This window comes from Dicentrarchus labrax, unplaced genomic scaffold (genome assembly GCF_905237075.1).
Source record: "Dicentrarchus labrax unplaced genomic scaffold, dlabrax2021, whole genome shotgun sequence".
Classification (NCBI taxonomy): Eukaryota; Metazoa; Chordata; class Actinopteri; family Moronidae; genus Dicentrarchus; species Dicentrarchus labrax.
In genome coordinates, this window is record NW_026136708.1 from 4,693,607 (window position 1) to 4,721,485 (window position 27,879).

Consider the following 27,879-nt stretch of genomic DNA (forward strand, 5'->3'; position numbering starts at 1 on the left):
TCCATTTGCAGATCGAACCTGCTTAAACTCACCGTCATCCTTACTGTAGTTCTTCCAGCCTAATTCAATTCTGGCATAAGTGTTTCCCCTGTGTTTCTCTGTTCTTGTCTGTGTTTTTCTTTAGTGGAAGGGTTGCAGAGTCTTGATCTTACTTCCTCTAACAAGTGATGTTTTCTGTCCATCTTGTCTCCATCTGATGACTAAAGTTTACAACAAAATGCCACAACCACTACCCTGTCACCATAACAATTTTTTTTCTGAAGTGCTATTAGTTCTTTGTATGTCTGCATGAATTTTTATTTGTCTGTTTAAACCAAACTTACATTGTCCTCAAAAATTTTGGAGATTATGGCCCTTTTATTAAGGGTAGGGGAGTCCATTTCCAGTGAGAGTAAACAGATCAATATTGTAGAACAAATTTGTTTGCTCATTGAGTATGATATGGCAGGCTCCATGACCAAAAAGTATTAAAATTCAAATGAATACCTTATAACTACCCTTACTTCATTGTGTGCATAAGCCATCACACCATTTAAAATTAAAGTGAACATTATGAGTCGGTTAAACCAATCATCAAACCTAAACAAATAGCCAGTCTAATACATGATAAATACAAAACATGATCAATACAATACATGAAGCCCACAAGGTAAGTAACTTGTGCCCATAAGATAAGTAACTTGTGCGCACAAGATCCAAAAATGTTACCTTTTCGGACCTCATGGGCTCCGTACCTGAATCCAGTTTAAAATGTCTCATCCCATCTCTCCAGGTCAAAAACAAACCTGTTGTCCGGAATTTGAAAAGCTTGCGTTTGAGCAGGCTGGTGCATCTACGCGGGCATCTGCGTGAGACCTCCTTTTACCAGTTTCCGTAGTGTAGTGGTCATCACGTTCGTGAAAGGTCCCCAGTTTGAAACTGGGTGGAAAAAGACACCATTATTTGTGTTAACAATGAATCAAGAAACCCATGTCTAAGTAAACAAGAAATGCTAGAAAACAACAGGAGAAAAAGTAGAGCCCTGCGCACACTATAAACCATAAAAATAAACTTGACAATGGAGACTACAGGCAGGAACTGGCAGCTTCTCCCGTACAGTCAGGGCTTTAATCACTCTTCCTATTTCTACTTCTCATTTTATAATAAAAATGAGCTCATTATTATGATTATTATATGATTATGACTATTATAGTTTTTATTCTGATAAAGCAGCATTCACATGTTCATAATTTGCCTAAATACTGCCCAAATAAAGTCTGGCAAATGTGAATATGATGGATAAAATATACAGGTCAATCAGATTTGGCTACTTTTAAGAGCTCTCTGCCTCATACTGTGTTCAACATGCACTATGATTGCAGCAGTGTGAGGATGAACTTCCCTTGATAAAATGGTGGCTGATTCTGTGTTGTACATTGACATCTGGTGGTAAAGTCTAGGTATTACACTTGGAGAATTCGAGGCCAGTGTGTTACAGTAAAAAAAAATCTTGATGATTATTAAATGAGGGCACATTTCATTTAAAGAAGAGAAACCAAGCAACAGTTCGAATAAGGATGAGCTGTGAAAAAGAAAACACAATGGCAAGTGATCATTAATCAATATATTTTGTATTCCCTTGTGGACACAACTGAACATAAATATTAAAACATATAAAGGTGGATTGCATAATGCAATATCCACAGTGACAATACAGAAGAACATTCATCTCTTCGCAAACTTTGGGAGTTCAGGAGGATAGGTAAAATCTGTAAAAAATATCAATACAAGGCAGTGAAAAAAAGGAACATGCTGATCAAATTTAATTTACTCGGTTTCAATTAAATGCAGTTTTAACAGGTGTATTTTCTATTTTATTACTTCTGCCAGACAGGAAACACAACAGTTGGCCCATAAAGCTATTGGACAAAATGATACAAAGACAGCATATACACTAGATATGAAACTCCCAATGCAGATCAAAGAAAGCTCAGGATTGTGCATATCACCAAATGGAACATATAGATAGGTACCTTTGAGAAAGATAAATTAGTTTTGTTCACAGAAATGTACTTCATCTGCAGTTTTTTAAAACCTGTTTTTCTGCTTGTTTTTGAATGTGATCTGGTGTCACACACAATCCAAATGTTTTTCCTCTCTGCGTTGGGTTTATATTGTCACAATGTAGCTGTTTGCACACTAGAGGAGTAGAGTAGATATGATCATAAATCCAGATGTAGTGCAGGAATTTTAGGGTTAACACACTTAACGGTGAACGTGAAAACATTGAGCACCAAAAGTATAAATACAGGGTCAGAGCCTGAGATTGTGGAGAGGCTGTTAAATTACTGTATTGCATACTGATAACCCTACACTGAAATTTATTGTGTTATCAGGTGGTAGACTTGATATTTCATACCAGGAGCCACACTCTTCCTGAATCTACACATACAGCATCATTCATGCAGACTGTTTCATGATACTGTGCTTTGTTTTTAATAGGACACTTTGTACGTACCTGTATCACATGCAGTACAGTGCGTCTCTTTGAACTGCTCATATTGAGATGATAGAGGAATGTTAGGAGTAATCACTTGTATTGAGGTAAACACAAGTATCATGTAGTAAAGGCTGTGAAGGCTGTATCTGAAATCAGGATCTTTCAAAATAATATAAATCTTTGTCGTTGTGCTGTATGAAGTGTCCGATATATGTGTACAGCCCTACAGTATATTCATTCAACAGAGATGGGTCAACAGAACAAAAGGAAATGGTAACATGAGTTTAAAATTAAAAAATATAAATCATCATTCGGTCCATTAATATTTCAAAAGAACAACACACGACGCTATGATTCTAATGATCGCTTCTCTCTGTATAAGACAAAATAAAACAGGAACAAAAGACAAATGTATACACAGCTACGACTGCTACAAATGTGAGGGAACCACTAGTACACAGATAAACTACTTCTGTTAAAAATAAAAATATTGTTGAGAGTTGTGAGCCCTCTGTAAGGCTCAGCTTGAGGTGAAATATCCACACAAAGAAAAGTAGAGTAGAGTTTTTAAACTCTGATCCCACAACATGCACGCTTGTGATTTCTCACAGTTTCTACTGTTTGGTGTTGCTTTGAGCACCCATTAGTTATACATAAATCTTGGACTGACAGGTCAGGTTCATACGTCTTATAAAAGACTCCAGTTACTGTAGGAGAAGTCAAAGCTTTAAAGACTTGGCAGCATCAGATCCACGCCTGTCACGCTGACTTCAAACTGCAGAATCGAGTCGTACTCAGGAACTCTCTCATCCTCACTCTCTATTTTACATTGTCCATTACAGTAAGTACAAATGTCTGAAACTCAGATGAAAGTGTCTAAGTCCGGAGGGGCAGCCAGTGTCCGAGCCCTTCAAAGAACCTCCGTGCGTTTGTGATGTAGAAGTCGATGTTGTGAGTGAAGTCGGTGCAAATGTTGGAGTAAGTGTCCACCAGGGTGCAGTAGAGGGCGGTCCCGCCTATGCTGATCACCACGGTAACCAGACACAGCAGCAGTAGGATCAGGCAGGAATCTCCACCTACCTCATCTACAAGTAAGAATTGGACAAATGTGGTTCTTTATGTTGTCAAAATATTTTGACAGTTTGTCTACAGTAGCATACAGATACAGAAATCAGTTCTTGAACAAGCATTTTAAAGGTTTCCTCCACATTCTGATAGAAATGTTCACATTACAGATGAGTTCAACTGTACCTTGCTCAATGCCGTCCTCCGGCTCACTGAAGCGAACTTTGCGTTTGGAGTTCTGTTTAGTAATGTTGTTGCTTGGGGGAGGCAATCCATCCAGAGATGCTCTCCTCCTCTTCAGAATGGAGACAAGACCATCAGGGGAGGAACTCTGGAGGAGACACAGAAACAAGAGAAATGACTACTAATGTTTTCCTCTTGTCCGAGTTTTTTGGGATCCCTTTACCCAGAACCCGATGAGCAGACTGGTACTGAAATCATCCCAATGTTAAGAGTAATCACACACACACACACACACACACACACACACCCCCCCCCCCCCCCACCACACACACACACACACTATCAGTGGTAGGGAGTGAACAGGTTCCATCTGCAGACTAATTTCAAACCTACTGTATGTTTGGTATTAGTCAACAGACAACCAGCAACATTTTCAATGAATTAGAGCCAATCCACAAAGCTTGGCTAAGGCAAGCAAACATAGAGCTGCAGATGCACAGGTCAACAACACAGAAACTCAAATTATTCTCTGTGTTGGAGGGACACAGCAACCCTGGCTAATGCATTTCAGTTAGAAATCATGATTGGGCAAGCTCAATATGCAGAGAGACCAAAATTACAGGGATATATTTCTAACACTGTATTACTTACATGGACAACATTACAGGTCTGACCACCACAGCTCCATGCACCAGTAGGCTCCTTGGAAAACTGGAGGACATCAGCAGGCCCATATAACAGGCTACATCAAGTTCCACAGTGCCTTACAACCGTGTCCTCAAGCTGACCCTCACCCATCTCACGAGGAGTTCAAGTGTGCAAAAACAAGACTCCAGATGACACTGGATGAATCCTAAGATTTAGTGGTCAGCGACATTGTGCTAACCCTGGCATCTGGATGCAAATGGAGACCAACCAAAGTAGTGGAGGAGGCAACAGCAGCCCTCAGACATGCAGACATTGTGGGACATATTCAGCAAGAAAGAGGAGGTCTTGGGCTAACAACTAGCCACCCTGCTTGGAATAAGGCCACAGCACCAGAATGGAGAAAGACAGTGGTGGAGGAAGCATGTATGAATCAGAGGCCAGTGCCTGAAGAGAAGCAGTCAGTGGCGTTGGATTAAGAGGCAAGACCCCTGCTTGGCCTGAAGTAGCAGGCCAGAACGACACAGAGGGGGGTGTTTCTGGGACACTGGAATTCACCATTGAGCCCTCCAGAGCCATCGTCACAAAAAAGCAAAACGTCTGTTTAAACTGCAGTTAGGCTGTACAGTCAGTAATGCAAGGCTTAAACACCACCCACCCTAATGAAAACCCTTTGACCTAATCATAATCTCTAAACAAACCACAGAGCAGAAACAGTAACACACAGCACGGTCATATGCTGACTACTGAGGTGGAGTCATCTCTCAAGCTGTCAGCCTCAGCTGCTGCCATCATTTATAGGTCAATTATCTGCTGAGGTCAGTGGGTCAACAACACGCAGAATATTGCAGTGATCATCACAAATCTCCACATAGGTGCATTACAAATTGAACTTGCTCAAGCTACATCAGTGACACACAGGGACATTTATTTTTAATGTTTTGCCTTTTATTGCCTTTATTGCCACAAGAAATGTTGTTGAAGTAATTTCAGGTAAGGTGTTATGAGTTAGTGGTAGTGGTATTGATATATGAACATTAGCAAAGGATATGAGTCCTGTAACTGACGATCTCCCAGCCAGCTGGTGTCGTGCCAGACAGAAATAGAACTGGACTAAGAGAAACAGTCAAAGCCACAAAGCATCATAAAAAATGACTCATCCACAACAAAGGAACCAATCTTTCAAATATTGCTAATGCTTCATTCTACTGTGTTTGAAAGACACAGTATGGTCAAACTGTCAGCAAAGTGATCTATTATACAGTACATAAACTAATGCTGCTGCCTGCTGCTCAGTTTTGTTCAGCCGGTCAAAACGGTGACCTGCTGAGGACTGAATGAGCAGTGAGAGAGAGAGATACTGTGGCTTCACGTGATTCTATCAGTTCAGCTCTGTTTGCTAGAGCTTCAGGGAGATCTCAGAATAAGGACAAACACGACTAATTGCTATGGCCTGACGATACTGGATATGTGGATATTTGAGAGTTGATGACATACAAATGCCATATGTTTGGGATTCTGTACTGCAAATTCTTCTTACTTATCAGCCAAAATATACACTGATAACGATCTGCAATAAGCCAATTTATTGGTCGGACACTATTAAGATACAGTTTATTGATCCCACACTGGGGAGATTCACTCCGCTCCAGATACAACACAACACAATATATTAGAAAAATACACATTAAATAAGAATAGAATAGAAAAAAATAATAGAAATAATAGAAATAGAAAAAAAAGAGTAAGAGTTATAAATATGTATACTATATATACAGATGTGACTGATGGAACATTGCACAGGTCACAGCAGGAGGTAGTGGCATGGTGTAGTAATAAATATAATTGCACAGGATAAAAAAACAGTAGTGAAATTTAATGGTAATACTGAATGTACAGTACATGTATAACATAGTCTTAACAATGTGCATGTAAGAAATTATATATATGTATTAATACCTTAGTTGATGTCCCAATATATGTACCACTACAAGCCTCCAACTCATACAAAATGTTAAAGTTATCCTTTTAAATTCAAGAGAGGTTTGTCATAAAATTGTTTCTTTTTTTCCTTTCTATTCTGACCAACTGGCATTCATTTATTCCAGCACTGCTTGTATTTCTTACAAAGTGACTGCAAAAGAGAAAGGGGAAAAAAATGAAAACTTACTTGGTAAAAAAAAAACCAAGTACCCTATATAACCCCTCCAAAATATTTTAATTACAAAATAAAGGGAGTCCCACCCATGTCCCACCCATTCAAACTTCCACTGGATTACATAATAGCCACGATCCTGACCCCATCAATGTGAGGCCTTCAGCCTGTACTGCTTGTTTGGAATAGCTCTGATTTCATCCCCACCTCTAGGAAGAACCAGGCCTCTTCAGCTCAGTGTTTGAGCCAGGACATGATGTCTTGGCTCAGGCCCCGGCTCAGTAATCTAGCCCATTTGGCAGGGTATACATCCCAAGTGTCAGGCCACACCAGTGAGCATGGGTGGAGGTTTTTGTACATAGAGAAGTTGGTGATGATCTCACCAAGGGATCGCAGAGATCATTCATGGGAGTGTCCCAGCAAAGACAAATAGCTGTGGGTCAGAGAGTAGAACTTAAACAAATACAGTCTTTCTTTCTGCAGGCGGAAAGTATAATAGACGGTAAAAAAAGAGGAGATCCGGCAGAGGAAGGAAGGAAGGATGCAGGAGATGATACATGGATGGTGAAGAGAAAGGAAAAAGGCAGGCAGGAAGGAAAGAAGAGGGAGGGATACAGGCCAGGAAACAGCTCTCTGTTATACATTAATCTCATACCCAAATCATATTCTGTGATCATCTCTTTTCCTACAATGCTTGTTTTTACATCACCTCCTCTAGACAAACAAACAACAGACCAGCAGACACAAATTCATACCCCCTCTGTGTGGGACAGCTTAGCCAGGTCCTTGTCTGAAGCCTGGGGGACTCCTGTTGGCCACTCCACCTTCACCTCTTCCTCCTCTGGTGTCTCCCCACACGGCTCCTCCTCCTCCTCTACTTCTTGCCCTTCCTCATACGTCTCTTCTTCTGCTCCTTCCTCCTCCTCCTCCTCCTCCTCACCTCCCTCCCGATGACCTGTCTGCTCTGATTCTGAGCTCTTTGTGCTTTGCTCTTGTTCTTCATCCTGGTGTGTTTCAGGACTATTGACTGGAATGTAGGAGAAATGGGACATTGAGTATTGGTTATGGATTATTACTCAAACCGTACAGTATGTGAACGTATTGATACAGAGCCCCCGTGTAGCCTAATGTGTCCATGAGAAGGTCATTTGGAAGTGTAATCTAATATATGTTGGTTTTACATTGCCTAATTAATCATTCCTTTAAAAAAAGCCATTTCTCATTCTCCATTTGTTTTTCATTCCTGCTGACAAACATAATTTGGAATATTTAATAAGTGATGACAAGTTTAGACACATTTGCGTTACCTAGTCTATGTGTGGATGTGTCTATGAGGAGGATGAAGGCTGGATTTAGATGGAAATGAATAGCAAAGCGTGCTAAGTAACAGTGTTGCAATAGACCTTTTCACAGCAGCCATTTTAACATGAAATAGTAGGGTTAACACAGGTGTCACCAATGATAGTAGTTGAGGTTCTGTTCCAGTTAGTTTAGCAAAGCCTTTCCAGTGAGCCAATGTGCACAATTGCAGCCTCTTGACTCTATTGGCTGAATGGAAGAGGACCTGCTATTCTGCATGTTGGAAAGGTATCTGTCTAACATCAGTATGTTAGCGTAATTATCAATCCTATGCATTCAAGCCCTAGGATTGGCCAGGTGCCTATGCACGTCAGGGCATGTACAGAAAGCTTCCTGACAGAGACTTTAGGAAGTAGGATGAATAAAGAGTGACAAAGTCCCAAAGAGAAAGTCATGGTGGATCGGTTAAACACAGTGCTTTCACCCAGGAGGTTTAGGTTTAGGAAACAAAAAACTAAGTTTTAAGCAACAATGGTTTCTGGCAGAAATCTACTCCCACTTATACGAACTAGGACGCCTGGCTAATCCTAGTGCTTGAATGCAACGCAGGGCATCTCTTGCCAAGAAAAGCAGTGGCTTTCATAAGAACAATCATTGTGAGCATGCTAGTGCGTAGTTAGCATTTAGATCAAAGCAGTGGCTTTACCTTTATCATGACAGGGCTGTAGTGTCTCGTTCTCGCTCTGAACGTCTTTCAGAGTCGTATTCAGCGTGTTCTGTTGAATCAAACATAGCTGATAATAAAGAATCATATAAGTTATTATTATATTTAATTGAGCAAAGATCAGTATAGAAGGGGAAGGTTCACATGTCTTACCTGTCCCACACTGGTGGATGGTCTGATTGATGCCAAATAGGGGAACACAGGAAAGCCAAGACAGGAAGACCAGACAGATGGCAGAAGAAAGAGAAAAGAGAGAGAGGCAAAGAGAGGCAAAGAGAGGTGGAGACATGTCAGACAAGGTTAACACGTGTGGTTCATTGGCAAAAAGACATATCTTCCTTTTTAGCTTTTTTTCCCGAAATTGTGCACTCAGGGCTATCAATCAAACTAGTGTTGCTTTTATACATTTTAGGAATGGCTTTTGTTTATTCTTCAGGCCTTTCCAGGACAAGTTGGCATCTGTTCTCAAAAATTAAATCCACCTGCAACAAATAAAATGCAATAACATACCAAGAGAGTCACAGGATAGGCGGGACACAACAGCGTCTGGCATGCAGACCAGTGGTATTTGTGTCTTATGTGTCGGGTGGAAATCACAATCCTGCGGAAATCTTTTCTGCCCCGTCAGAAATATTGATTTTCTCAATGAGTCTCATGTGTGTCTATAGCCTCAGTGTATCTTCATGCATTACGTGACTCCTCAGTGTGCCCATATGGGAGACAAAGATAGAGGTCGATTATAGTAGAGAAAAATGGGCACTAAAAGGTTTCTGTCTGACAGTGATGAAGGCAATGGGAGGAAATGGCATGAAAGGAATATAGTTGAGAAGCTGAGCTGTTTACAGTGGAAGTCTTGAGTACTGAGGTGTGGGAAACATCAAAGACATAATCTTTACTGAATGCAAGTTTAATGACATGGTCTGGTTTTGTGTCTAACTTTAATTCAGAGAAGGAGTATTAATTACAAGATAAAAAGGCTGTTTATGAATACAGGTAAGGTCAATGGTATGCACTTATATAGCGCCTTTCTAGTCTTCCGACCCCTCAAAGCACTTTACACTACATGCCACATTTACCAATTCACACACATTCATACAGTGATGACAGCATCAGTGGCTATTTGGGGTTCAGTATCTTGCTTAAGGACACTTCCACATGCAACGGGAGGAGCCAGAGATCAAACCGCCAACCTTCCAGTTAGTCAGCCACTCTACCTCCTGAGCTTTAGAAGCTTATATTTATTCTGAGAAATCCTGCACTGTGTGTTGCAGTGTACCTGAGGTGTGTCCTGCAGATCTGGCTCAGGGTCTCAATGTGTTTCTGACTGATGCCGTCTGTCTCAGCGGGCAGGCTGCTCTCAGCATTCTTCTTCTCCCTCCACTGGCTCTCTGGGAACACGTGGAGTACAGATGTAAAAAATAAATGCACATACCCACTTTTTCTCTCAGTATTGCACAGAATTGCATTCAGATTTTTGATAATATTATACGTAGGGAAGAAACAGCTGCATGCAGTACCCCAGTTCTCCTGCAGGGCGGCAAGGTTGGACAGCAAACGTTCATGGTAGAGCTTTTCCAGCTGTAGGAACTGGATGGCCCACTGGTCTGGTAGCATCGCTAGTTAAAGACACCAACTGAGCCTTGAACATGTTTGATTAACTACAGTTTTCGTTATTTTTGTAGCTTTAACACTGAATGAGATGACACTGCAGCGAAATGAAATCCCTAGCCTTGTGTGTAATTTGAAAGAAACCCATTGGTTTCATTCTGTTGCTGTTATTTGTTTTAGTCTACAACACAGCTGTATGATGTCAAAAACTCATTTAAAGGTCCAGTATGTAACATTTCAGACAGTCTATTGTTAGAAATGGAATATAAGTATGTTTTCATTAGTGTCTTATAATAAGAATTGTCGTTTTGTACCTTAGAATGAGCTGTTCCATGGTGGCTGCCATGTTTCTACATTAGCCCAGAGAGGACAAACCAAACACGGGCTCTCGACAGGGCACGTTTTTTGTGCATTTCATGTCCACCCTAGTTTCTACCTCAAACTTTGAAAGGGAAGGTGAAGCGAGTGAGTTGCAATCTGCAACTACACAGCTAGATGAAATCCTACACACTGGACCTTGTTATTATTATCTGAGATATTTTTTGTTATAATTTGGCGCTATACAAATAAAATTTAATTGAATTGAATTGTATTAGGAATGGAACAGTTAGAAGTTAATGTACACGTTATTTAAAATTATACTGTGCAGCAAGGGTCTGTTACAGTTTTTTCCATGGCACGAAAACCCATTCCTTTTTGCAAACAAATACTTCAATTTAAGCTGTTGACTCACACACCATGCACCTTTTAAATACTAATAAACCAAGATTCTCTCATAATCAAAAGGTCATCCCTTCACTAACATTCTGCAGTGTTTTTGCAACTGGACATCTTTCTCGTTTTATCTCACAAGTCCTCCCTCACCGTGCATCAAGTCCTCCTACTTTCTCTCTGCCTCTGTTTCTCCCTCCCCCACGTAAACACACACCGACCTCCTTGCGGCAAGAAGGGCCGACAGCTGTTGCCAGGCCAACAGCAGAAACGGAGACAGAGGAAACTACCACTGCAAGCCTTCAGGGCTTTCAGCCAAAGTACGGGGAACACCCAGTGGCTGCGAGACAAATGAACAGAACAACAACAATAACGAGGCAGAGAAAGACAGGAGGGCTGACAGGAAGATAGACGGCCAAACAAACATTCAATTGCTTATTGTCATTTTCAAATAGCTGGATATTATTACTGTTGTCCCTATAGGTCAGTGTCATGTGTTAGCCTTCAACAGATCAGCACAGGCCTCTATTAGAAGAACTTTTAAAGTCCCGATTCTGCTCCCCACCAAACGTGGACCCCATCCTAGACCACAGAAGCACTTACTCTCTTACATTTATTTATCATCACATGTGCCAGTCTGGCTCAGTCACGACTCAGCTGGAAAGTACTAATGATTGGCAAATGTCACAATTCATAAAAACAGAAAAGATGAGGTCACTGAGCACTTGAAAGGATACAGTCCTCTTTGAGCGAGTAGGCCTCTGCGATCTGAAAAAAACAACAACAATTGAATAAAGAGGTACAGTACACTGATTCACACAGTTCATACATACTAGCACAGTATACAGAATTGTACATCAGACATGTTACTCTGTGACTTAAAATAACTCTGACACAAACAGGTCTTGTAACAGCGTTTCAGCGTGAAACATCTGCATTCAAAGCACACAGCATCCTTAAACCATGCTAACCACTTATTATGGTGTTCAATCAAATGTAGATGTTTTTGTTTGAAATTCACCAAATTCCTTCAAAGATGAAGATCACATGACAGCGACATACCAAGAGGTAGAGCCATGCAGAGACCCTGTCAGACATGAAGTCACATGCAACTACTCATGGCCCGGATTAACGTGTCTCTATGGGATTTTTTTCCCATCAGCTTTTTACCTTCCTCTCCACAACCAGTCGACTGATTTAGTAAATCTAGACATGAGGAAGTTTTACATCCAGAGATATCGTTCTGTAATTCCATGATACCTGGTAGTTTTAAAGCTGCAACTAATGAATATTTACATTATCAATGTAACATTTCTGCATTTAAATGTTTAGTTGCGTACTTCCATTATCCCAGATGTTTCCAATAATGTTCAAACCCAGAGAAATCTGTAACTTTACCGGTCGCCTGTAAATGACATCATATCCCCTTTGTGCATGTGTCAGCATTGTTGAAGAATAAGAAGCTGTCATAAATTACATTTTTTTTCAGTTTTGAGCCACATTTTTACAATATACTTTTTAGATCTTGGTCGTTTTTAACTATATATTTAAACCGGATGAAGGAGTTTAGTCCTCCGGCACATCCTCTGTCTGCTGAACAGCGTCAGAGAAACACAGAATTTTTTTTTGTTATTAAACTTTATATTTAAAGAAAAATAAGTTATACATATTGCTCTTAAGTTTGTATACATGTCATTAATCAAGAAAGAAAAATTCACATCATTACAAAAGCACCCACACTCTCTCCCATCACAGTACTTCTATACCTGTTCTGGTAGGGAACTTAAGAGTCCAAAAAATAAGAAGTGGTAGTGATAACTACAAAAATAAAAAAAAGAATAAATAAAATAGGTAAATATACAGCAGTAAATAAAATAGACTAACAGCTGTAAAATTAATCCATTTGTCTGCTCCATATGTACCTTTCCTCATTCATAACTTTTCCTGCAAATAATATCTTATAGTGGGGTGATTATAACTGCGATGGCAAAATCAACAACACAAATGGTAATAATTATAGATTAAGTAAGATAGTTTGCTGTATACATGTATAACTCTCTATTTGCTGAAACAAAGAAAGAAAACTGAACCAGACGAGTGGAGTCAAAAACTAGGGGGATTTATCACATTACCCAGTATCTTGCCTTGAAGTTATTATAAAGTTTATCCAGGTTTTCCAGTAACTCTCAAACTTATCTTGTTCAAGCCTGAAAATTAATGTTAGCTTCTCCATTATAAAAATATCCTGAACCACTTTGATCCAGTCCTTGACTGTAGGAGAATCTTTCACCAACCATTTCCTTGTGATTGCTTTGTTACTCACTAGTAATAGGATATTATACATATATTTATTTTCAGACCCCTTCACAGTGTCCAGTCTTAATCCCAGACATAAAGTCACGAACTCTGATGGAATCACTATTTTCATGATTTTCTCCATGGTCAATTTAATTTCTTTCCAATATTTTGAAATTCCCCTCTACCTCTTGTAACACCTTATATATCTTTGATATGTTTCCACGTCCAGGGTCTGACCTGTAGCCGAGTAGAAATATCTTCACTATACCCAAGTTAGTTTGTTGCAATTCTTCCTTTCTCGTTATTTTCTCTAGGTAATGTCTAAGTTGCAAAAATCTATAAAAATCATGACTGGTTAAACCGAATCGATTTTTAAGATCCTGGAATTGTTGCAGCGTGCCCCCCTATAGAGGTCACAGTGTTTTATTAACCCTTTATCGGCCCACTGTTTAAATCTTGCGTCTGTCCTGTTTGGTAAGAAATCTGAGTCATATCCTATCCATCTTATGATCCAGTATGGTTCTTTGGCCTTGTTGTCATTGACTACCCTGTGCCAAATCTTAATTGAGATTTTTATCAATGGGTTTATGTCTTATAGACAGGCAACCAACCCACTGTCCCCGATGATTGCTTGTAATGGAATATCACTAGATATCTGACATTCTATGTCTTTCCACTTCGCTTTATAAGAAGGGTTGCAGATATTAACTAAAATTTGTATCTGCACCGCTTGGTAGTAATTCTTAATATTCGGGAGAGAGAGGCCTCCTTTGTCTTTTGCTAGTTGAAGAGTCTTATAAAGAATTCTTGGCCTCTTCCCCTGCCAGATTAATCGGGATATTAATTTGTAAAATTCTTGATCAGATCAGATTTGATTTTGGAAATTAGGGGGTCATAGTTCTCTGATACAATCGTATTCAAATGTTTAGGTACTTAATTGACTTTGATTCCCAACTCACTTTAAATTCCTCTCTGATGGATTGGCTAGGAGAGTAATTAAATGTCAAAATTTGAGATTTGTTGGTGTTTAGTTTATAACCTGATAATAAACCGTATTTCCTCAGGGTTATGAGCAATTCTGGAAAGGAAGCAGATGGGTGCCCCAAGTACACCAAAATATCATCCACGAAAAGGGCAATTTTGTGTTCTTCTTGGGACACCATGATCCCCCTTATCTTCTCATTCTGTCTTATGCACTGACTCAAGGGCTCTATAAAGATGGCGAATAAGAGCGGGGACACGGGACAACCTTGTCGACATCCCCTCTCTAATTCAAAAATATTTGATAATCCTCCATTAATCTGAATTTTAGCTGTTGGTTTATAGTATAAAGCTTGTATTGTCCTAACAAAGTCATCGTGGAACTTGAATCTCTCTAGTATCTTATATAGGAAGGACCAATCAACAGAGTCGAATGCCTTCTCTGCATCTAACCCTAGCAGGACAGCCTCTAAATTATCTTTGTTTATATGGTTAATTAATGTCCTAACGTTATCCTGTGTCTGCCTCTGTCTAATGAAACCTGTTTGATCCAACTGTATAATATCTGGAAGTATTATTTGTAAGCGTTTTGCTAGAATTGATGTGAAGAGCTTATAATCCTGGTTCAACAAACTAATTGGGCGGTAGTTAGAGCAGTCTGTCCCATCTTTCCCTTCTTTTGGTATCACAGTTATAATTGCTTCCCTCCAAGATGGAGGAATTTCTCCTTTCTTAAGGACCCAATTGAATGTTCTGAGCAACAATGGTGATTAAGAGTCACTAAAAGTCTTATACCACTCCGCTGTAAACCCATCAGAGCCTGGAGACTTATTAGGTTTGAGTCTAGATATTGCCTTTTGGAGTTCTCCTATAGTCACATTGGCCAGTAAAGCTTTACTCTGATCTTCTGTAATTGTTGGGAGATTAAGTGATGCAAGCAGAGATTCAGGTGACTTGTCCCCCTTACAGGCCATCCGGGCATATAGGTTTTTGTAATATTTGTTTCAAAAAGATTAGTTTTTTCTGAATGTCTGCCTCATAAATTTCTTTGATCTGATTTTTAATTTCCCCAATTTTCTGGTTAATGTCCAATTGGGTATCTTTTTTTATGTTTTTTTTCCCAAGTTTTCCAACTCTTTTTCCAGTCCCTCCAGAAAAACGCAATTATGCGATCGTATAATTCAATGCATTATCAGCCAAAGTCCGAATATTCGCATTTTTTTCAAATAAGCTGCACTTTCACCACATAAATTGCCGATTTCCGTGCAAAATATGCGGGACTTGCATGATTTCATAATCCCCGCATTTCCGTTGCAAAAAAGTCACATATATCTTAGCAGAAAGTTGAAAAATGTTGCATTTACTTCACACAAGAGCAGCCATTTTCCCGTTGCCATGGGAACATTATGAAGTGACGTAATTACGCGACGTGAACATCATCGAAAAGCTGCAAACGCCGCGATGATATTAGTATTATGTAAATTTACGTTACAGTAAGAGATTGCACTTTGTGCATTGGAAGCACTTATTTTAACAGAAGATGTCTGTTTTGTATAGTTACCTCTGTAAAACAAGAAGCACACATTTATTTTTTTATATTTTATTTATTCATTTTTACAGAAGTTGTAGCACATTCCTTTTGTAAAGCTACAGAACTTGTTTGACTCATCAATGTTTTGTAAGTTTGAGCCATGTGTTTATTAAGGTCTGAAATAAAACAAGATGAGAACTTAAATATTCCCAGCACTTTCTGTGATGTAGGTAGTATGCTTGCTTATCATAGGAAGTAATAAGAAATGACCCTTTACATTAAGGTAGTAGCCTAGTGAGAACAGGTGTTGGGGGAATCACTTTTTTTTCTCTTTTTCATCAAACCGCAATTTTTGCAAGTTCCCGCAATTTCATCGCATAAAATTGCATAAATATCCTGCATAAATATCCCGCATATTCCATCGCATTTTTTAAGAAAACGTGCCGCATAATCAAGGATTTTTGCCCGCAACAATCACAAAAAAACTCCGCATTTTTCTGGAAGGACTGTTTTTCTAGTTTATCCAATTTCTCCTGTCTGAGCCTCTTTTGTAGTGCCAATTTCACAATGATTTTCCCTCTCAAAACAGCCTTACCTGCATCCCATACCATAAGGGGGGAAACTTACCCATTATCATTTTCTGACAGGTATAACTTAATTTCCGCTTGAAGTTCTTCCTTCATTTATCCCTTGAGTACGTTTAGATTAAGTCTCCAGGAAAAAGTATTTTTTCTGTTTTTAGATTTAAATCTAGGTACACTATGGTCCGACAGGTCCATTAACCCAATTTTGCATGACCTTACAAAACCAATATCTTTACTGTACATAAAAAAATAATCAATCCTTGAATAAGTTTTATGTGGTGAGGAATAAAAGGTGTAATCTCTAGTTGTGGGATTGAGCTCCCTCTATCTCAGAGATAGATACCCATCTCGCTTATCCTCTTTCTCACCTTTTTGCCTACAGTGTTATTCTGGGTCTGAGCTAATCTTGACACATCCCATTTTGGGTTCAGTCTCAGATTAAAGTCACCACCCCAAATCACCATTCACTGGGCTTTCGTAACCATTAGGTAAAAGATTTGTCTATAGAACCCCCACGTCGCACCTCAAGGTGCATAGACATTTAAGAGAGTGGTTTCTGAGCCTTCTAATTTTCCTACAACCATATTAAACCTTTATTTCTTGTCCGTGATTTCTGCTACCTTTTCAAAGATTACTCTTTTCGATATCAGTGTTGCCACCCCCCTTCTGTGTCCTGTTTTATATGAGGCTGAGTAAACCTGATTGAAGCCCTGCCTTTTAAGTTTGGCATGCTCGGAATCAGTTAAATGGGTCTCTAGCAGAAATATTATATCTACCTTGTCTTTTTCCATTTTGCCCAGAATTTTACTTCTTTTACCGGATTAAGTACACCCTTCACATTGTAAGAAGCCAACCTAAGTGGCACTTTTTGACTTTCCATAATAAAACAAGTGCTTTCTTCAATTTTACTACCATGTCCCTCGTAGCCTCCTCTGCCGAGTTGTACAGACATGTCTCTCTCTCATAAAACACCCTCATTCTGGCTGGAAAAGGAGTTTGGAACCGTATATTATTCTCCCTCAACACCTTCTTCGCCTTCATGTATTCCCAGCGCTTCCTGAGGGTCTCCGGTGCATAGTCGTGGTCCACGAAAACATTTCTCTCTTGGTAGAGAAACCCCTTTTTTCGCCATACTTGTTTCAGGATTTCTTCTTTAGTTTTGTTGCTGGAGAACTTAACAACTGTGGATCTCGGGGGAGAATCCGCCAGTGGTCTTGGTCCCAATGCGCGATGCGCAAGCTCGATCTTTAGGTCGTCGGTGTGGGGCAACTCCAGTTTTTCCCTCAGTAGCTTTACCACAAATGTTATCATCGATGTGGAGTTGCTCTCCGACCATTCTTCTATGCCGTGAATTCTTATATTCTCCCGTCTTGCTCTTCCCTCTTGATCCGTTAGCTTATTTTCAAACTTAGCCTGTAGTTTTAGCAGTTCCCTCGTAGCCTCCTCCAGCCCCTGCACTCTTTCCTCAGTCTCTGAAATTCGCATTTCGGCTTTGTCAACTCTGCTGGTAGTTGCCTTAATGTCCTCTCATATTTCTCGGAGAGTCTCTCCATTTTCATGCCGAAACTCTTTCAGTTCTTGCAATATAATTTGCAGGTTAGCCATGTCCGCATCCACCTGTAGCTCCCCCGTGTCAGGGTGGCTAGCTATGTTCTCCTCGGTGGACTCTTCCTCGGCTGTTTGAGCCTTTTCCTTCATCTGTGAAGCGTTTTTTGTCTTGGTTTGGGCATATTATAAACGCCTCTTTAACTTCTTCTGTTAATGTGTAACAATCTTTTGAAAAAATATGGCGTTTTTCTTGATGATCGGGGAGCTCTGTTATTATGCTGCCTACTTCATGGCTGCTCAACGGGAAGCCAGAAACACGGTGCAACTACTTTATTCAGTGTTTTTACCGGCTTTAATCTCCAGGACCGTTTGTTTTGGAGAGAGGGAGAGCTCTCGGATAATTTGGCTGCCGGTAAAAACGTCTGAACAATAAACACTGAAGGAATCCTATCTGGGAGAAGCTGACTGCTTGTCGGCAATGGTGGTGAAGAGAACATCTCCCATGATCCTGCGCTACTTCACAACGCTATCAAACTATGTCTTTTCTTACTGTTTTGATGTGAGAGATTCCTAGAAAAATAAATGACATATTGTATCTTTAATGTGCTTACTATTTCTATTTCTAACTAGCTGCTGTGTAGGCTCAATGTGTCTGCGTTCTTCTAGTTGTTGCTGTGAGCGTCTGCTAAACAGCAATAAACAGAAGCACTGTTACCTTCAGGCTGAGTGAGAAAACAGATCATTTATTTACTTAGTAAGAAGAACAAGAGCACATCAGCCAAATTCCTGCTTGCCTCGGCCCCCCTCAGCAATCACATCCACAAATGCATTCTACTCACACTTGTTTTGCATACTTTTCAGCAACATTTTTTAAGCTAGCTTTAAGTCTAAAGTGCTACTGTTGGTTGAAAACTATACCTGAACTTCAGGCTTCATTATACTATAGGACACTACACAAAATATTCTAAGAAGCCAAGGTTGTATTCAGCAGAATTGTTGAGAGATTGCTTTATTAATTTGAATGTAGCCTTGTAGCATCAGTTTAATGAAAATAAATTGGATCAAACATTTAATTGGAAAATACCCAATATTGGAATATTGAAGGATTCAGATTGTGATCAGCAATAAAAAAAACTCAAGACTAATGTTAGTAACTGTCACTTCAAAGAGAGTGTCTAATATAGGGCCCCCTGTCCCCCCTAGGCCCCTACATTTGAGCCCCGCAGGCCCGCTCAGTAATCTATCCATCTTCGTAGGAACCTCCTTCTTACACAGATATTATTTCCCTGATAATTCAGTGACCTTTTTTTATTCCCTCGTTTAATTGATGATGTTTGCACTTGTAGCCGTATCCAACATTCATCATAATCTTGGGTCACCAAGAGCCAAACTCTCATCAGGGGCAGACTCACATGAGAGCCTAGAAATGTGTATTTTTATTTTCTGCTGTTTGGATTCTTGTTCTTTTGGGTATGTTTAGCATTTAATAAATGAATTCAGGCCATGAAATATCTGGCATGCCAGAATAGCAGATGCTGGCAGATATGACCAAATAAGGACCCTCATGTCGAATAGAGAGCGAAAGTGTTTCTGCTAAAGTGGGCCTACATGTTGAACATATCTGAACATGTCTCAGGTTTCTGCAGTCACGTCCCAAGTCATAAATTTTGATAATCATAGTCATAATACGCTCTTCACCAAATGTACGACCACCATGTTCTTTCATCAAATTAATATTTAAACTGCATTGCCTCTCCTTTCCTTTTTTAGTTTTTGAGGCAAAACAGCTTCACCTTTGTTCAGTAATTACTGCAGTTGGCAGTGAAGCAAAGTAAACTACAAGCTTCTTAAAACATGGCTCAGACAAATGAATCATATTGTGTAAGTGTTGTTAGGAAATTGCGGTCTACAAAGTATTGCATGAAACCACTGATCCTTTTAACCTAAACACAGAGACTAAACCAAACTATATTTATCACACCTCTAATTAGCATGTCTGTTTGAATGCTGTAATTGTAATCTGAGGCACGGCAGGCGAACAAGAGCAGAGAGGTTGCCAGTTCAAATCCCTGCACCTGCAGAGTAGAGCAGTTGCATAAATGTTCTTTTCTGCTTCAGTTACTACTGCTCATGTCTCCTTAAGCGATGCATTTACAGGGAAGATTTTCAGACAGCTGACCTTTTTAAATTGGAAACCAAGCTTTCTCAGTGCATTTGCATGCTCTAACAAGCTACTTTGATATGTTTGAGAAACACCAGCTCAGGGATTTGTTATATTTGTCTCAGCAAACTAAGAAAACATAGACTTTGGAATCAGGTCACACAGGAGGACTGCCACACACACACAAATACTGTAGATGTAAGCATACAGAGACTCAGACATATGTAGATGCATACACACCCACACATGAGACCATTCTGTCTCACTAAATAAAGACACATTTCCCTATGGATTTGGGAGATAAAAATCCTCCCACTTTCTCTCACACACACAGACACACACCTGGTGCAGGGAGTGTGGCAGCAGTGTATAGTCAGTGTTTTCTCTGAGGGACTGCAGGGAGGCAAGCAGCTCTGGGCTGGGGCCTGGCGGTCCATCTCCAGAGACCCTTCCTGGAAACATACAACACAAACATACACTAGAATGAAATATACCTAATACTTCACGTTTCAGGAACATTATGGAAGGGTTGGAAGGGCCTATCTCCTTTCCCCTGGATGTGTGCACACATTCATATATAAAACTTAACAATTACATCACACAAAGAAAACAGAGAATGCTACTCGTCAATGGACAGACTCCCTCCCCAACGGTCTGGGAGTGGTCCGAGGCTGGAAGAAGCACAAGACCTACATCGGGCTAGCGCCCTCCCCTAGGAAACATCTCCCTTAAACTTAAAGCTAAACTAATTTGAAAAGAAATATTAAATTAAATTAAGAAAATTAAAAAACTCTTCATTGCTCTCTCTGTGCTTTAAATACAATATTACGATAATATTATCATAATAGTAAATCAAAATATCATATAGTATTATCAAATCATATTGTTTTATTAATGTATTATTATAACAATACTGTTTTTACATCATATATTTATTATCACTATAACGTTGAAACTATATGTATATATATAAATATTATATATTTTTATTTATTCATGTATTTATTTTGTTTCTTTCTTCCTCTCTGACACATATGCAATACTCCTCACCCCACATGCCAACATCAAAACATACACCCACATTACCCACACCTATCCTACTAATTTCTACTTCCGGACTCTTACCATCTCATTACATAGATCATTGTTACATTGTTGTTACATCAAATATTTTATATTTTTATCTTATTGAATATATGTCCATTCATTATATGTTCTATATTACCGATATGTCACCAATTTAAAAAAGGGAACATTATGATTACTTCCAAAAGCCTTGATTTGTAAATTCTGATAATAGCATCTTTGCTGTGGTGTATGCTTTGTTGGTTTGTGTAATCAATCTGTGATACAATATTACCGCTTAAAGGAGCACGCATTTCACACACAACATATTTTTTTGGATCTTGATCCATATTAAAGTCAGGATATCTTGGTATGTCTATGTGTTGCATCAGTTTTGATCATTCTTCTCTAATCTGTCTTTTGCACTTGAAAAAAATTCAATACTAGTACTACTAGTATTCCAATGTATGCATGTGGAAGGAAAAACGGTTTAATTTGACAACCAGTATGTCAGTCTGCTTATATTTACCTCTGTGTGTGTGTGTGTGTGTGTGTGTGTGTGTGTGTGTGCGTCATGGCAGCCCCAGAAGACATAGTACATGCTAAAACTAACTAAAAAACAGGTTGTTTACCTCAGCAGGTTGCCATTGGTGACAGCCTGTAAGCCCCTCGCCTGCAGCCATTACTGTGACAATTAGTTGCTATTAGCTGTAGCTGTATGGTGCAACTCTTATGTAACATAGCCTATCAGCTCCAGCTGTATAGTACACAGCAAACATCCAAGAGTGTTGGCCGTGGCTTCCTTACAGCTCAGTATCATCCTGATCATCTTAAGCTCTGTTTTTTCCGGCACACTACAGCAGTTTGTGGGAAAACGTGGTCCACAGATGGATGATAAGCTTTGAGTTGTTCTCTGTGTTATCGTTCTTCTGTGTCTCTCTGCTGTGCTAGGAGATTAATAAATGCAGTCTAGGGTTGTTTAAAGAATATAATAAAGTGTCATTACCATCCACATTAGCTGGTAATGCAGGAAAGGCAACACTCCCTATGGTGTCCAAACACAAAAAGCGCATAGCAATCATATTTTATATTAAAATAAGATGGAGAAGAGTATGTTACCTGTAGAACTGTCGATGCAAAGCCCTTCCTCTTTCTGTGCAGTCCCAGTGTCAGGACCTTTTGGCGGGATGGCGTTCTTGTTACCCATCACCTCCGTCACTGCAGCAATCTTCTTCTCAAAGTCAACGTTCCCCAAAGGCTTCTCTGAGACCCTCCAGTGGGCCGTGGTTGGGTCTCTTTTTTCGGGAACTCACCGGAAAAACGTGAATTGTTTCTGACTTTTATCAGAGCACTTCCTTTGACTGAGATAAGCAAATTACTGGGGAAGAATATGGTGCTCTGAGCTCCCAGAAAGGATTCAAGGGCACCTCGAACACAGGAGAATTAAGTTTCTGCAGGTTTGGGTTGTGATCACTCTTGAAGGAGCATGTGATTTAATGCTCCATTGCCTCTCCTGGGTGGGCCAGAAAAGGGAGATTTGTAATGTCCACCATAGTCTATGAAGGCTGGCCTGTAGAGGATGATGTTCTCAGTTTTTGGAAACTTGGTGTAATCCTGTGTGGTTTATTGTGCTTGTCTTCCCTTTTACACACAGAATTCAGTGTTGCCTCCTTTCCTTGTCCCCAGGAAGCTGTCAGAAAATAGGTACATTTTAAAAAGAGAACATAATGTATGCCTCATGCATGCTGCAGTGTGTTCTGAGCAGAAGAGGACACGTAAACCGAGAAAGAAGAGAGAGCTGAATGCCATGAGAAGCAGCATTGCTGGTGAAATGGCACTTGTGTCACGGACTGAAAGGGTCGTCTTTGTGTCTAAATCATGACTGCCCATTGAGGCATGGCAGAGTGCTCCATTCTGAATAACCCCCGGTTTGAAAATAACGTCATAGTAGTCTGTGGAGTAGAATAATTAGCAATGAGCATGTTACAGTGCAGACAGACTGCACACTGTATACAATAATCCTTTTAGAAGCTTTAGAAGGGGGGGTCAAATGTTACTTTATTTCTTTAAAATATTGTAGTCCTCTCCTACAAAATAACATAAATATTATAATCTTCTTCCAAGATAAAATGTGAAAATTCATACACTCATATCTCATATCACAATATGACAAATCAGGGTACCACTGCAATTAGTCTTCTCTACATGTCTTCTCTCCCAATTTCAGCAACTAATCATGCAAAAAGTAAACTTTCAACCTCAAGACACGTCATAATATGAAGCATGAAGCAGAGTGGTTAATATATGAAGGGAACAGTCTCCATTTACTGGCCTTGGTGAACAATGCCAGACAGGGTATGGATTCAGTTTCTTGCCTAAGGTCATTTCACAGCAAGTTCACAAGGGTGTACCTGTAGCTGTTGACAAAAGGTTGACATTATCAGGATGAATGACCTTTTATAGGGCAGTCACTCTAACCTCTAACCAGCTCTGTCACTGTAATTATTACAGACAAGATACCAAACTCAGTATTATCAGTGCTTTGTGTTTTTTACCTTTTGCTTCAATGTATTTTTCCCTTAAAGGTCCAGTGTGTAAGATTTAGCTTTTTATATCTACAGAGACCACCGGGTCATCTTCTATGGATTCTGCCTTGTTTCTACATTAGCCCATTAGGGAGAAACCAAACACTGGAGCAGAGTTGCGATCTGCAACTACACCACTAGATGCCACAAAATCCTACACAGTGGACCTTTAAAGATCCCCACATGTATAAGGACAAATATATAAATAATCTTTTTATTAATAATAATAATAATTACTTTTTCCATGAAAAGGTTTAGTTTCCATATTAAAATCCTTAACATGTATCTACTCCTTCTACCTCATTAAAAAATTCCACAATCTATAAAAATGCACATTTTGTTCATTTCCAGCAGGAGACAAGATGTCTCCTTCTTCACTGTAAAGTCCATTCTTATTGTATTTGCACTGGTGGATTCAGGTTTCTACATCACACTGTACAAGTTGCATACTGGATACAGGATACAGGCCTTCGCCTCCCCAGTGGGAGCCACAACACAAATGTGTCACATTAGTGCAATTTTGTACATAAGCTCCTTTTCAAGCTTGCAAAAACCATGGCTTCCTCTCTCCATTGGTGTTGCATAGGTGATGGCTGACATGCTGTAGATAAATATATTTCCGCCTCATGAAACCTACATTTTCAGCCTGAGTGGTCTGAGGGCATGAGAGCTGTGTGATACTATGTGTTCACACAGCATGTTAGCAGTCACATGAACGTTGTGAATTCTGCAACATGGAATGTGACACAAAGTACAAACGCTGGGAGCACGGACTGACTCACAGGATGTGTAGCATAAAATTAAGAATGATGCAGGGGAGGGTAAAGATGAGAATCGGAGGAAATTAGACTAAAACACATTATGACAGTTCTGGGTTTGCTTTACATTGTGAGGTTTCTCCTGTGAGCCGCCACACAATGTGAACTTTACTGTTTTAAACCCTTTACTTTCTTTTCTATATCAATATTTAGGAAACATTATATTTACTTAACATGACGGCTGACCATTTTCCAAAGTGGTGATTCACATTAAATGTATTTTTCCTGTTGTCTCCATTCCAGCAAAAGTGACAAGTAAGGAATTTTTTCATTTTGCCTTTTCATCTCTGTTAAGAGTTGCACATGTCCAGTCGATTGAGCAGGATGTACTGCTGAGAACTTATGCTCTCACACTTTGGCTTTAGTACATTTAAACAAACAAGATGTTACATGTTATAATAAGCTCGGTGCTGGTGGATTTTTGACAGAGCAAAGCTAGCTGTCTCCCCCCGTGTCCAATATATATGCTAAGCTAACCGTTCAGTGGCTTTACCTTCATATTTACTAGGGCTGTGTATTGGAAAGAAGCTGGCGATATGATACATATCACAATACAGGGATTACGATTAAATGTATTGCAATAAACTGCCATTTTGGCAGTCCTGACTCCGGCTGGAGCTGAGTCGGGCTGAATGAAGCCTGGTTACTGAAAGCTGCCGCCTGTGACGTCACCCACCTGTCACTCAAAGCGGCAAATGCTTTAATTATATGCAACTTTAAGCCTTAATGTGATTTATATACAAATTCACCACTCTTACAGTTGTCATGAATGGGAAAACACGCCATAGAGATCAAAACTGATTTCTGCTGTAAACATTTAAATTATTTAGCCTGGGAAGTTTGACATTTTAATATGGGGCCTTACGGAAATTGACTCAGTTCTGTAGCCTCAAGTGGCCATTAGAGGAACTGCAGGTTTTGTTACATTAATGTTGGCTTCACTGACCAGCCACAGATGTTGCTTATAGTTTAATCACAAAAATTAAAACAGTGTTTTGGAGAATTGATACAATATCACAAAACAAAATATCGCAATATGATTTTTTCTATATTTTCTTACACTCCTAATATTTACAGTACAGATATGAGAGTGGCCTTTGTTTAACCATATTTCCAAAAATTTCAAAGTATTCCTTTAAAACTTGTTTGACCATGTTTTCTTATATTCTTTATCAATGCTGATGACTGGTTTAAAAGATTTTCACTCCATAACCATGTAACATTAACTGTGTTGAAAATAAAAGTAGAGGTTCACAATTACACTAAGTACCTTTTAGGTCTAGTCCACTCATGTCTACTTTAGTTTCAAACTGCATCGAAATGAACAATAACAGAAGAGAAGCAGAAAACTTACAATAACAATCAGAATTAGGCTATTCCTTGTGCTGAGAAATGCAACACAATAATATGATCATTTATATTTATTAGACCATATTATTGACAAAAATCTTCCTTTAAAATATAGCCTAGCATCACTCTGTAGCTTGGCAACAACTCTGTCTTCTGTTGCCACCCCCCACCATTAAACCCCCTCTCCCAGCCAGTGTGGTACTTTAAAAACACTCCATTACGACTGCTGTGAAAACATAAACAGCCTTTTGGTACTGCTATTGTTTCCACAGTTGACTGTGACTTCAATTAATTTCCTGTCCGTAGCACAAGTGGTTGGCCGAGTGTGCGTGCGTGTGCACGTGCCTGCCTTACGCAAAGTGAACACGTGCATCGGGGGCGCGTGCCGCTGACGCTGTGGTGCACTACGAAACCTCGCGCTCAATTAAACGTTATTTTTTTACTGCCTACATCAATCTGCGACCTTGTTTTTCTCATACTCACCACTCGGACTTTAACGGGCTGGAAGGTGGAAAGTTCAAACACACACCATGGCTTCCTTCTGATAGCGTGTCTGAAGGAGCATATCGAGTTCATTGCTGATTTCTCTCCTGCTGCCCCTATAATACTGCTCTAACAGTCCTTACTTCCTTTTTTTTAATCTGCGACATCCATCTTAAATCCGTTCTAGGGTCAAAGTAGTCCCTTCTGCTATGGTACACAGATATCCAAACCTCCCTGTAGGCTGCTATCTGCTATGTAAGTTCATGTCACATAATTACACGGAGCACACAGCACAGGACGGAGGATGGAGAGACGCACTCACCGCTGGATGATGTCTCACAGTTTGTCGTCTGAACATCAACGCCCTCCAACAGCGTCGAGGTGTTTTTCCTCCTCCGTGTCGGCCCGCAGCAGGATCCACATCTGCCTCACTCTGTCATCTGTCCGTCTCCCACACTCTCTCGTGCTTCTTGTTTACGGTCCAATCCGGGGATTTTTTTCTGCTTCCCCTCATTGCAAAATGTATATTCCTACATGTCATGTTTATATATTTATCTCACCGTGTGGCGGAGGCTGCCATCTTGTGGCAGATGTGTCACACTGGCTCGTGGCTGGGGTGTCAGTGGTTATGTAACAGCAGATGAAGCGGTCATATGATGATAAACCGTACAGAAGATTACAAGGGTGACAGTGAACATGTACACGGGCTTTGCGTTGTATTATTACTGTTACATAAGCAGAATAAGAAATGCATTAGACTTGTCAGATTGATGAGGTACATGTCAGAAAGTCAGGATTATTGTGGTACTATGTATTCATCACTCACTGTTAGACCCTCAGTGTATAATAGCAACACACACTGAGAGATTGGAGGTTAGAGGAGCACTTAGTTTCTTTGGGGATTTGAATTATTGAATTAGAGACAAATATCTCTTGATTAGTTTTAGAGCCATTCCGCCGAATCGGTGCCTCTTCCGTCCCTAGGATATTACATGCATAAATATGCATAAAATCTATCTGTATTGTACATTATATTATTAAGCAAAGTGTCTTGCTCTCTGTTCTAATTGAAATTTGAAGAAACATGTAAAATCCTAATAAAACTACTTAGAACACTGAAAAAATAAGATTTTAGCCCGTACCCACTCTCACTTTACCATGAAATATAATTATTAGATAATGATTTTTGCATTATTGTGTGGCTCTATTTCCAATTTAGACATTAAATACTTTTTTTTTTTCATTGGAAATTCACAACATGTTAGTTGTGTCCCCAGGATTTCACTCAGTCCTATAGCTGTTACCCCCCTCTAAAGATTTGGGTCACCTGATCAACAGTAAGTAGCATCATTGCTGTCTTGACCATGGGAAGACCAACAGTGACTTCTCTCACTTTATTTTCTTCTTTTTTAGTTTGTCTTTTTTATCATATTGTAAGTATGCCAGAGAGTATAATTAGTAACGTTAAGTCCTGTTACCTAAATTTTTTTAAAGATCATTTTAAAACTACTTCCAGGTACACACTTATTATTTTTGATGCAGCTCTTTGATGTATTTGCTGAAAAAAAGTCATATTACTTGACTTATTACTAGTCTTGCTACAAAA

General features: G+C 39.6%; 1 protein-coding gene across 3 annotated transcripts; it reads right to left on the reverse strand.

Moving 5' to 3' along the window:
* Positions 1-1,591: 1,591 nt before the first annotated feature.
* Positions 1,592-26,854, reverse strand: cnstb (consortin, connexin sorting protein b). Of its 3 annotated transcripts, none has more exons than XM_051409285.1 (11): positions 26,596-26,854; positions 22,157-22,727; positions 20,315-20,424; positions 11,607-11,637; positions 10,068-10,154; positions 9,827-9,938; positions 8,704-8,725; positions 8,533-8,602; positions 7,283-7,554; positions 3,731-3,875; positions 1,592-3,564 (listed from the first exon to the last, which is right to left on the reverse strand). In XM_051409285.1, exons 2-11 carry the CDS (start codon positions 22,242-22,244, stop codon positions 3,356-3,358), a joined length of 1,146 nt encoding a protein of 381 aa, XP_051265245.1. In that variant the 5' UTR covers positions 22,245-22,727; positions 26,596-26,854; the 3' UTR covers positions 1,592-3,355. The 3 variants fall into 3 exon arrangements, with proteins under 3 accessions (XP_051265245.1, XP_051265243.1, XP_051265244.1); XM_051409283.1 differs by having other exon boundaries at positions 8,533-8,620; XM_051409284.1 differs by lacking the exon at positions 26,596-26,854 and adding an exon at positions 26,274-26,589 and having other exon boundaries at positions 8,533-8,620.
* Positions 26,855-27,879: the final 1,025 nt, after the last annotated feature.